Source organism: Microtus pennsylvanicus, chromosome 2, assembly GCF_037038515.1.
Source record: "Microtus pennsylvanicus isolate mMicPen1 chromosome 2, mMicPen1.hap1, whole genome shotgun sequence".
NCBI lineage: Eukaryota > Metazoa > Chordata > Mammalia > Rodentia > Cricetidae > Microtus > Microtus pennsylvanicus.
This window is the reverse complement of record NC_134580.1, coordinates 136,628,059-136,640,853: the sequence shown is the minus strand read 5'-3', so window position 1 is coordinate 136,640,853 and position 12,795 is coordinate 136,628,059. Positions and strand designations below refer to the sequence as shown.

The 12,795-nt window shown below is 44.3% G+C and overlaps 1 protein-coding gene across 13 annotated transcripts in view; it reads left to right on the top strand.

The window, feature by feature from the left end:
- Ptprt (protein tyrosine phosphatase receptor type T) overlaps positions 1 to 12,795 on the top strand; it is a 1,058,455-nt gene that overhangs the window by 1,034,168 nt on the left and 11,492 nt on the right. For all 13 annotated transcript variants that reach the window (XM_075962946.1, XM_075962941.1, XM_075962945.1 and 10 more), the window contains 2 exons: positions 11,355 to 11,480; positions 12,589 to 12,752. In XM_075962946.1, the coding sequence (XP_075819061.1) occupies positions 11,355 to 11,480; positions 12,589 to 12,752 (290 nt within the window). The remainder of the gene's footprint in view (positions 1 to 11,354; positions 11,481 to 12,588; positions 12,753 to 12,795) is intronic.

The window sequence follows — 12,795 nt, the reverse complement described above, 5'->3', positions numbered from 1 at the left end:
ATGCATCAGTGAGCCACACAGATAAGGTGAGGCAAGAATGTTCCTGTCTCCTGTGCACTTCCAATTCTAAAGGGGGGAGACCAACCATAAACAACAAATGCTCTATAATGAATTTGATCATATATTGGGACGTGAGGAGAAGGAAGCACAGAGAATATTTTAAAATCGGGTTGAGGCACGAGACACAGATGTACTAGAGTAGTCAAGGAAAGACTTGGAAATATGTGAACACAGAGCTGAAGGAGGCTCGAGAGCAGGCTGCGTGCTCCTCCTGGGGAACGGTGTTTCTGGCAAAGGGAACTGTGTATCCAGGCAATAGGGTAGGAAAACAAGTGACGCGCTCAAGGAACAGCATAGTACTCTGAGGCCAGAGAGATGGGGAGAGCTGCAGGCAATGGTATCAGAAGAGTAAGAGGGTTACATGCCACTGGCGACCTTCGTGATCATAGGGAGACCTTGGAACTTCATTCTGCACGGGATAGGAAGACACAGACAGATTTGCCAGAAGGATGACACCGCTTGACTTTTGAAAGTGCAGGGAATAGCAATAAGAATAGTCAGGTGCAGGCGAGAGTGACTTGAGCAGGGTGGTAGCATGGTGTAGACTCTGCATGTATCCCAAAGGGAGGAAGACAAACCGCTGCCTGATGAAGAGGGGAGGTAAAGGAGAACGCTAAAGTTTAGGGCGTGCAAAATGGAGGATCGAGAACAGAGATAACAGTAGGAAAACGTAAATTTCCCCTAAAAGAGAAATTCTAGAAATTCCTCTATCAAGTTCTAGAATCAGAAATTATCACCACCTGCTCTTCTGTTTGGACAAGTAAAGCAACAACTCACCTTTATGAAGTGTGAGTGAGATGGGACCTACAAAAGCCCCCCATGCGCTTGTTAAAGTTCTTTCTTAATGGCAGAGTGCTTGGCCAACATCCATGACCCTCTAGGTTCGATCCCCAGTAGAGGGATGAAAGCATGCATGCATGTTCTTCTCTTTATCCAACACCTACTTTGCAAAATTGGAGCTTGGGAACAGACTGGCAATTGTGAAGAACCTTACCTTGGGGCATAGAATGTCAAGGTCACTGACTGTATTTCCCCCTTTTCAAAAATAGATCCTTGGTGAATGATAGCTCTTTCAGGCCCAGATGTTGGTGCAGCAAAGCCAGTTTGAGTCTCTGAATGTAAAAACATCAGGCTCAGAAGCACCCCAAGGTTGGCTGCCATACACAGCTGGCAAATATCCCCTGAAATCGGCAGATGAATAGAGCACTTATTGATATAAATATCATCACCACAGCAGCTGGGAGCCTTACAAAAATAAGCAGCGTTATAGCGTGAGCATCAGAAAAGCCGCCTTCAGCACCTGGAGGGGCGGTTCTTTGAAGTGGTGTGAACATTTGCCTGTTAGCATGCTCCTGCCAAGGCAGCCCAGCATGTGGGCCAGGCCAGCAAGGTGGACAGGATTGCTTCGCTCCTAAGTATCTCTCAGTTGCTCCTAAGGAAACTAACAGCACAACCTGAGGTTTGACTATGCACTCCTGTTGGAGGGTGGTCGCATTACAGGTAGGATGCAAGAAGATAAGGACAAGGAGAGAATGTGAGCTCTTGGGAGCCTTGATTTCCTTGTACTGCTGTGGAAATCGTCTACCTTTGCTCTGAATCCTATGCTTCTTCTTTGAATCGGCCATCTGCAGCCACAATCTTGTTTTCCAAGTAGAAGCTGATCAGAGAACTGGGATCCGTGAGAGATATTGATAAAGATTCTCAAACCTATGCCTTCAGTCCTAGATTTTGTCTTAACTCTTTAAGACTCTGGGAGCTGGGAAGTAGCTTGCTGGATAAAGTTCTTGCTCTAGGACCTAGACACAACAGAAGACCAAAGAAGCACCCAATCCTGCTCGTCCCCATGAGGCACATGTTGTGGCAGGAGATGAATCCTTTTCAGGCTGTCTTCAACCAAAAGTAAAACTCCTCTAAATTGAAATCCGTAAGAGGCTTGAGGGGCAGAAAGACCCAGAGCAGAAGGGTGGTGGAGATGGTATTCGGGGAAAGGGGAAGAGGTGGCATATCACATTGCCCTCAAGATCTATGACAGTAGGAAGAATCACAGTAAAAAGGACCAGTTTTATCAGCCTGGAATCAGATTTGGGGATAGCCAAGCTGATAGCTATCCCCACATTAATAAATACTTGTGTTTCCAGTTCCCTTGAATATTAGGTTGCTTCAGAATATGGGCAACTTCTCCTAATTTTGCATGTTGCTAATACTAGGGAACACTTAGTTCCCTAGTATTTATCTTGTTCAAATTTGAGAGAATTTTGTATTCCAAGTTGCCTTTCAACATTTCCCAAGGTTTCCCTCTCTGCATGTCATAGTTGGTCACCTTTCTTCTATTGCTCCATGGGCTTTTACTGTCTCAGTGAGCTTCTGTTCTGTAGACTGCGTGCATTCTAGATGACAGAATAATCCTCATTTTGCTTTCAAAGACTTTGGATGTAGTTCAGTGAATTTCCCTGCTAACTTTGTAGACACTACTTTGGAAACCATTGTTTCCTTCTTGTATATCTGGAAGCCAAGGCGCAAGCAGGGAAGCCATGTTAACAAGATAACCTGGCCCATCATGAACTTTTTGCCTATGACCTCCTGCCAGGGATAATGGAGATGTTTATACCAGTTAGAGACATATTTCCATGTCCTGGTTCCTGACCATCACCCAGAAGACAGTAACATTTCCTTACAGTAAAGCAAGAGCTTACGGCTTATACAGAAGTTTAGTTGCCCAGTTTTGAGACCCTGTGATCTGGTGATACAAAAAAAAAAAACAGGTATAAATGTGGGAATTGGGTAGATCTGAGGATAAGCGGATATATATGATATGCAGGTGAAAGTTTCTGGAAGGGAGGGAGGCAAATGCTCCCTTCTAGGGAGAGAGCAAGGTGACATTTGAGAAATGTGTTTGTTGTCATTATGTCCACAAAACAAATACTCAAAATTGATTTATTCATTTTACCAGTGCTTGAGAAAGCACAGCCTAACGTGCCAAGTAAATGCACGGAATGTTCCTTCTGTTTTTCAGCCTGCTTAGGCCTGCCTTTTCAAGGCACTGTGCCTCTAGCTCCCCAGAATAGAGGAGGTAACGCTGGAATAGGAAGTTGGGGTCATTCAGATTTTGCCAGATGTTCACATGCTGTGTTACTCTGAGTCAGTTTTCATAACCCAAATGTCAGCCAAGTTCCCAAATCTCTTCCTTTCTCCCCAGTCTGTGAGAAAAACCAAGTATCCACCCGACATTTTTATGAAATTCCAAGGAATTCCCAGCCTCATACTTGTTGGGAACTGTGGACCCGCAGACCCTGAATTTCCTGTAAACAGCTTGTTTTTCCCATGCTTGCAGCTGCTCTGAGCAAAACAAGTTTTTCTGTGTTTGCAGCTGCTCTGAGCACAAGACCCTGATAGCAGGGGAGTGGTTTCTGGTTGCTTGCAGCTGAAGGATCCCAAGTGCTAGGGCGTGGTCAATGGTCAGGGAAGGCACTATGCAAGCTGCCCTATAACACAATAAAGGGGGCATTCTTGGGGAATTCAAGGATGACCGGTGTCCCTGTGTCAGTGTGTTTGTGTGTTTCAATCTCCAGACACTTGCCCAGCTCGCGAACCATCCCGTAGTGCAGGCTGTACACTACAGGCATAGTACCGTAGTACATGTGGAGCACAGAACAGGAGTAGTGTGTTACACATGCTCACTCCAAAGTTCTAGTTTTGCATGGATGGGAACAAAGTAGGGCTCATATCTCTGCAGTTTCATGATTTAAGGTTGAATCTCATACATCATCTTTCTTAAATCCCATCTTGTCCTTTGCTTAGAGCAGCACATCTTTCTCCGAGCCTGTCAGCTAAATCCATTCCCTCCTCCACCCACCTCTTCTCCTACTCCCACTTCCTCAATCCTACGCTTCTATTTGATAGGACTAGAATGACCCAAGAGGGTTGCATAGGCCTGACAGTGGGGATTGTCTCAACTACATACGTTGATAGGAAGACCACTGTGGGTGGCATCATTCCCTGGGTGAAATCCTAGACAGTATAAAAATAAAACAGAGTTGCAGTGGCATGACTTCATTGCTGACTGCTTCCTGTTATGAATAAAGAATGACCATTTATTCCAAGCTCCTGACACGTTAATTTCCCCATCATAATGAATTGGGCTCAAACTGTGACTCAGAAAAAGACCCTTTCTCCCTTAGGTTGCTTTGGTCAGAATATTTTATTACGGAACAGAAAAGTAATTAAGATATAACCCATTCCTCAAATGTGTTCCTTTTTCTACAAAATTCAAATCTATGTGTCTGTCTGTCTATCTATCTATCTATCTATCTATCTATCTATCTATCTATCTATCTCCTTAATACTTCTCTTTAAAGCCTTCCCAGACTCTGTCTCACACATACCATGCACCTGTAGGAAATGCCCTAAATCCTATCTTTCTTTCCCAGGAGAAAGTTCATCTTTGTCTGCCATAGGACTAAGTTTCCATCCACCATGCAGAAACCCCATTCTCACTTACAGGGCTGTGGAAGGATGAGGTATGTCAATGTCCTCGATCACAGTCCTAAGATGTTTCTTTCTCTGTCCCTGTACCCTTCACACCCTTCTCCCATAGTCTCTGATCCTTAACTGGCCACAGTGTCAAAGCCAATTACATAATCTTGCAGAATCTATTTAAAGGAATATTATAATCACGGTCCAAAATTCTAACACCAACTCAGGTGACTCTGTTATATTTCCCTACTTAAATTTTGCATAATTCACTGTTAGGTGACCCAGGGTTGATCCTTTCTCCACTCCTAACCCAGAGGATCACAGGACCCGGCTATCTAGAGTCATTCATTTCTGATACTACCTGCCTTTTCCTACTTATCAAAGGTTTTTTATTTAACAAAAGGTATAGCTAAGGTGCACTGAAATATACTTTTAAAACTTTTTTTTTTTACAAAAATAGGCCCATCTGCTTCCTATCATTCAACTCACCAGGGCCTGTTTACTATCCCAGTGACTAGACTAACAAGCGTTCAGATTCCATCAACAAGAAAAAGATGTCTAACGCAGGAGGCTGCCTCTGCACTTGTCGCATTCCACGCCTGAACTTGTGCCCTCCCCCCCTCCCAAAGGAGATCTTTCCCTGGCCTGAGCAGCCGTGGTGTTCAGGTGGAATAATGCAGAGCAGCTGTTCCAGCACTGTCTACAAAGGCCGATTGGCTTTTGCTCGGTTTAACTCATTTTGACAACAGACAACAGAAATTCCTCTGCTGCCCAGGAAGAACATTGAGCATTTCCAAATCATCAGTGACAATGAGGCTGGCTTCTCTCCTGGGCACAATCATGGGTCCTCCCTCTGTACCTCTGCAGTTATGAGCCCTGCCCTTCTGGAAGCTCTACCCTTCTTAGGCTGATAGGGAAAGGAGAGGAGGCAGGGAAGAACAGCTGCTCCAAAGTACAGACTTCTAATCAACATATCTGGGAGAATATAGGTGTGTGGACACAGGTACCTGGGCGTAGAGAAGTCAGAGGTCAATGCTGAACACCTTTCTCTACCTTTCTCCACCTCATTGGGTTTGTTTGTTTGTTTGTTTGTTTTGAGATGGGACTCTCAGTAAACCTAAGGCTCACCGGTTTAGCAAGACTATCAAACTTCGGGAATCCTCCTGTATCCACTTCCCTGGTACAAAGATTACATCGCCATCACCATAGAGTTTTTCTGTGGCTGCTAGGGATTTGAACTCAGATCCTCATACTTATGTGGCAAGCTCCTCATTAGCTAAGCCCATCTTCACAGACCTTTCTTAACGTAGACATTTGTAGTAGAAGGATACTTGTTTGTTTCCCAACTGCCCAGCAGCTCAGACCCAAAATAACCATACAGAAACTGTATTAATTAAATCACTACTTGGCCCATTATATCCAGCTTCTTATTAGCTAACTTTTACATTTTAATTTAACCCATTTTTATGTGAGTATTGTCACATGGCTGTGGATTACCAGGTAAAGTTCTGTCTGGTGTCTGTCTCTGGCGGGGCTACATGGCTTGTCCTCACTCTGCCTTCTTTCTTCCAGCATTCAGTTTAGTATTCCCTGCCTAGCTCTATTCTTTGGCCAAATCACAGGTCAACACAGTTTCTTTGTTAACCAATTGTATTCACAGCATACAGAGGGGAATTCCACATCAGACATTGTCAATATTTTCATCTAAACCACAAAATATCCAAATCATATTGAGTATAAGTGTGGCTTCAAGATCAATTCCATCTTCAAGATTTCAGGCTTCAGAGGACCAAGCAGGATTCTTGGAGCCTATGTACTTTTAGGATCTTAAACTATCAGAACCCCATAAAAGTTCTAAGCAGCACTGGCACATGCACACACATGTCTTGGTCTGGTTCTTCTGCCCACACACGTGCTCTATTCCATCCCCATGTCACTTACAAGCAAGCATCAGTTCCCCTCGGATTTCCACAAGAAATCCATGAACCCAGAGCTTTGTGCACACGATGAGAAACAGAGTAATTAGGAAGAAGGCTTGAGAGGGAGACCACATGACATATTACATCACCCTCTACCTTTCACTGCCTCTTCCTCTTTGACTTCCAGTTCCCTCTCGAGAAAACCCAAGTCTCTTTCACTATTGTCCTCTGAACTCCACAGGCAAGTGTCGTGTTTGTACACACACACACACACACACACACACACATACACACATACTCATGCACTCAACATATGCACACATACTAATAATAATAAACAAAAGTTAAAAGAAACAGAAGGTGTGTCAGATGAACCCCCACTGCATTCATTTTTCTACAAAGAGAAAATCCTCTTTGATTTTCTAAGTTACTCTCAATAAAACCCTACACTCAAAGTCCCTGTCCACAATGATGCCTGTCTCCACAGCTTCCCAAGATGCCTCTTCTGGAATTTTTGCAATAAAGACAAGCTTTTGGGTATTAATCCCAAAGATAAATTTTCAGAAACACTAAAACCAAAATAAAAATAAAAAATCTTTCCCTTTATTCATCCCGTCTTAAGTTTTGCTGCCTAATGATGCCTTCTCACTGGAGACTGTGCAAAGAGACATTAAGAGGCACACATCCCCTTGTAATAAACTGCATGAATTAAGAGTCCTGGACAAGTTACCAAGAGAAAAAGTATTAAAATTAAACCCTAGATTTTTATTTTTATTTATTTTGTTTTGTTTTGTTTTTCGAGACAGAGTTTCTCTGTAGCTTTGGTGCCTGTCCTGGCACTAGCTCTTATAGACCAGACTGGCCTTGAACTCACAGAGATTCACCTGCCTCTGCCTCCCGAGTGCTAGGATTAAAGGCATGTGACACCATTGCCCAGCTCCCAGTTTTTAATTTTTATCTCTGCTAATGTCAATGTAGATTATAGGTAATGAACCTAGGAAGGGGACCACAGGGAGAAGGGCTCTGAATCAGACTGGGAAGTGATGGAATCCCTGTGATGGGAAGAAAGGGGGCTAAGGGGATGGAAAGACACAAGAGGGAGCAGGGAGGTGGGGAGGAGAGCAGAGAAGGAGGAGGCTTAACAAAAGCAATCTATGTCTGAAAATCCTGTAAGGAAACCTGTTGATTCATTTGTTGTTGTTGTTAAACCAACATACAAAGTAACAGGTTTCTAGCATTTTCACACAAACTTAGTTTTCCTTCACCCCCCCCCTCCCCGCCCCGTGCTTCTCCAGCTCCCAAACTTCCGGTACCCTTCCCCCATTTGTACCTTTCTGTCCTAGCTTTCTCCTTTGTCACCTCCTCACTCCGAGTCCTTAAAGCCCCTTTCTCTTCTCCTGGAAGCTTTCCAGTCTCCTGACCTCTTACTGCACAGACATCCACATGACCACACACTTGCAGAAATTAGGGCCAGCTGCACACAAGGAAATGTAGTATTTGCCTTTCTTCTTTCACCACTTTAAAAAAAAAGGCATGAGAAGAAAAAGAAGAATGAAAAATATATTTTAAATGTAAAACTAAAGAAGACAGGAAGAAAAGAAAAGAATGGAAAGGAAATAAAAACAAAGCCACAGAAATGGGACCGGGTGAGATAGCTCAGTGGAGAACTGGCTGGGGACACTGCATGACAACCTAAATTCAACCTCCAGAACCAGTGGACACAGCGGGAGAGTGAAACCAACCCCTGAAAGTTGTCTTCTGAACTCCGAAGGCAAGTGACATGTGCACACACACACACACACACACACACTCACACACACACTAAACATACACATGTATACTAATAGTAATAAGTAAAAATTAAAAGAAAGAAATAGAAGATACTTCAGTTGGAAACTCCAATGCGTTTATTTCCCTACTTTTTCTGTGCTTCATACTCAAGCCAAAATGGAAGCTTCTGCTTCAATGGAACCATGCATTCGGACACAAAGATGGTCTCAAGACAACCAGAGAAGATACTTTGCTGATGAAAATGGTGTACATGTCCAGAAGGGTCACTGGGAATAGAGTGCTTGGCATCCCTACATTTCTGCCTCCTATTTTCTGTTTCTGGATTATATGCAGCATGCTGGGCTGTGAGGAGACCCTGATGATCTCTGGCAGCTCAAACGCACATCTGCCCACACATCGCCCAGCTGATGTCACCCACTGCTGCTGCTGTGGTCTCACAAATTAGGGAACCGAAGTGAAAAGATGGCAGCGATTTAGGATTAGAAGGACCCTGCAACCTTCTACAGCCCCCTGGGCATTATGGGAGAGTGACCTGGAAAATCAAACCCAGAGAAGTGTCCTAAAATATAGGACTCTTGTTTGAGGCATAGTAGAACCTATTAGCTTGAGAAATTGGTCTGGAAATCTTATTAAAAGTGACACATCATTCCACATTCTCCTCAGGCTGAAAATATTGGGGGTAATAGACTCTCCCCAGCGCCTCCAATCCATGCACCTCATGTCAGGATCACAGCCGAATTCTGGCAAGGCTAAATTCAATGCAGGCAATAAAGGCAATTATTTTTTTTAAATGGGAAGTTCTGATTAATTCCAGTTTCTCTGGCCAACCACAGACTTATCTGTACCAGTCCCTCATTACTGTGAAGGTTGCAAGGCAGAAGAGCCAGTGGCAAAGAGAAATGAAGTTCAAATTGCGGATTTGTCATTACTGTACAGCTCAGCAGCAGCGGATTGTCCAGCTGCAGAGGCCCCTGTGACCAGCCCTCCTCCCCCATCCCCACAGCCACATCTCCTCTCTCAATATACTTGATTAACCCCCAGTGGAGACGCTGGGCAAGCAGAGGACTAATGCTTTATGAAACATCACCTTGCATGTCTTTGCTACTCGAGAGGAGCGGTAAGAAGGAACATTCTTCATATCTAAGTGCAGAATGACTCCCGACATTCAGCTTGAGAATTTTGACTTTAAAATGTCGTGTAAATAATATAAATTTGATAGACGCTTTATAAATTTTGATTTGGGTATCTTCCTTGGACCAGTGATAGGCAGTACTCTCTGGTGATGGTTAGGTAATGGCGGCAAGCTAGAGATCCCAGACACACAGCATCCTGCAGAGAAACTGCTAGTCCTTAACAGGATGCAGTACTTCATTGCAAAACTGCAGTAGTCTGAAGGTTATGTGTATTGAGTATATTTTTTGCAGTGCTAGGTATTAAACATAGGGCCTCATGCATGTGAGGCTGTGATCTACATCCCCAGGTCTAAATACATTCTCTACATTATGATGTCATCAACCAATGATGCACTTTTGGGGATGCAGCCCCATCATGAGCCAAGGAATATGTGAATGATAGTGGCAGTAACTATACCATTGAATTATAAATGCAATAATTACCGGAAATATCAAGTTCGTATTCATTTCACAGCTGGTACAGTACTAAGGGATTTATTTTCATGAATTATCTCCTTTATCCTCAAAAAGCCCTAACAGAGAAAGAGGTGACAAAGATTGGTATGAATGGTTAGAGAGAAAATACTGTAGGTCTTTGTCGAAACTACTCCGATCTGTACCTGCAGTACTGCATGGCAGTAGTCATAAACAATTCAAGAACAGGTTAACAAATGTGTGTCAATAAAACTTTATTTACAAAACCACTTCCTATGACTGTTAGGTCATAGTCTACCAATCACAGCTAAAGTGACTCCCCAGGGTAAATTGTCAGTTCAGTACCATCCACAAAAAAAAAAAGAGCAATTTTTCTTTCCCAAGAAAACCCTGCCTCAGAGGAGACCACCACACTAGATAGGCAGGGAGCATCTCCATGCTTCTCAGAGACCAGAAATTTGAAGGAGCATGTGTTGCCTCTCCACAGACACCCACACTAAAGTCACAGAAGAACACCCATCCTCTTTGATGACACACTTAAACAAAAGACCACCTAGGGTCTCACACCCAGGTTCCTCGGCCTCTGCAGTACTGCACTGGACTGACAGTATTCTCAAGAAGTATTCTGAATATTATGGTATGTCTAGCTGCATCCTAGCCTGTTCTCATAGCTGTGTGATCAAAACTGGCTCCAGACATTGGGGGACAGGAACAAATGACCTCTAGCTGAGAGCCACTCTCTTAGAGTGAGGGGTGACCATGGCTCTGGCTCCCAGCTATGTGTGTAATTCCCAATTCTGAGAGTTCTGGGAAGATAGCAGCAAGCTCTCTTGGTACCAAGTAAGTGTTCTTTCTTATGGTCTGAAGGAGACACACTTACCCTCAATTAGCACCTGAGAGCAGAGATCTGAGTGGCAAAACCCATAAGCATTAGAGCCTGGATTTGGAGCTAAGACTGTCCAATGCCCAAATCTGTACTTTTTTAAACAATCAGTCTGAGTATATGACTGTGAACAGTCACTGTAGACGTTTCTGGAGTTGGAAATGGTTGGCATAATAAAAGCTAGATTGTGTCTGCCCTTCCCTTGGAGCTACTAAAACCCTGCCAGCACAGCTTTACAGGTAAATGCTGTTCTCCCCACTTCACAGGAGAGACAACTGAGGTCCAGATACTGTTCTCCCCATTTCCCAATTGAAAAGACTGAGGTCCAGCAAAGTAAGAAATAATTGAAATCAGCACAAAAAATGTTTTTAAGCCCCGCCCCCCCCCCCCTTCGTTCAAAGCTTCAGCATTTTAGAACCGAAGAAATTGGACCTGTATGAAACAGGGAAGTTTCATACGGTTTGCTTCATAAGACTGGACCTTTCTGGTCATGTGTCCTGCTCACAATAAAGGCTCAGTGACAAAGAACACTTATGTGCCCCCTTCTTTGACCTTGGCCTCCTGTGACCTCTGGGTTTTCTTTTGTTTGTTTTGTTTTTTGTTTGGTTTGGTTTTCTGCAGCTTTGTATGCAATACTGGCCTGAGAAGACCTCCGGGTGTTACGGTCCCATCCAGGTGGAGTTTGTCTCCGCAGACATTGATGAGGACATCATCCACAGAATCTTCCGTATCTGTAACATGGCTCGGGTGAGTGCAAAGCCGCCATGGCTCCCTGTTCTCCTTCTTTGCAGAACAGATGGAGGCTGCTGGGAGAGGATCCCACTGAGCCAGCCAAGAGTCTGTTCCTCCCTCCTGATAAGCTCTTCCTTAGGGAAGTGATGTCTCTGCTGATTCCTACTCCAGACCCAGCAATGGCTGTAGCACAGAATAGATGTTCAGAGCGGCATCCAGCCTGCCAGCTGCCTATTTCCCGACACTCTAGCAGCCATGTAGACAAAACTTCCCAGACATTAGCTCTTCAGCACTCTGGCACACTGCACTGGTACCCCTCGTTTGGATCTTAGGAGCTTCAGACCAGTTCCTACTAACATTGACATGGACCACAGAGACTTGCTTACAAAGGGATACTTACTGGTTGAATTCTGGGTGGGAGAGCACATTAAAAATTCGTGAAACAATGGCTAACTACTCTTGCTCTTCACTGAAAGCTCGGAGAATGGTGGATCTGCACTCTATGCGCTAGAATCCAGTTCGCGAGCTTTGGGTAAGGGGCTGGAGGTTGAGGAAACACACACAGAGAGAGACAGACACACGGACCTCCAGTCACTGATACAAAGCTCTTCTTTAATAGCACCATGGAGGCTTAAATCCCCAGCAGTCAATGGCCAACAGGTGAAAATCCCATCCTCTGATCCTCTAGGCAAGGCACAGCTTTTAGTAACTTCAATTAGAAAGCTCTAGCAGGGAAGAGAAGCTGAAGGGCAGGACTCCAATTGATCCCAACAACGGTACTCGGTCTCTGCCCTCAGTTTACTACCAAAGAGAAATCAAATATACCCCAACAAATGACCTTCAAAGAGAAAGAATTATACTTGGCAGAACAAGAAAAGTGTTCCTAAAGAAAGGAACATCTGAATTGAGTTTGAAGATTGGCAGGACTTTTCAAGGTGTAGAGAATTTAAGCAGCATGCACAAGGGGATGACATTACGTATAAAGACACTCCGTGCCCATAATGGCACCGCTAAGGCCCCCACTCTGCCTGATTTCTACTCTATTACAGCCCCCAGGGAATCTGAAAGGCTTGTATCCCCAGACATCCCCAGCAGAAGAGCCCTAAACAATGCTTATTCTCAGCCACAGGATGGGTACCGTATTGTCCAGCACCTCCAGTATATTGGCTGGCCTGCATACCGGGACACACCCCCTTCCAAGCGCTCTCTACTCAAAGTGGTCCGACGGCTGGAGAAGTGGCAAGAGCAGTACGATGGGAGAGAGGGACGCACTGTGGTCCACTGCCTGTGAGTACCACAGAGACGTCTCCAGAGCAGTGTAGCGATGGGT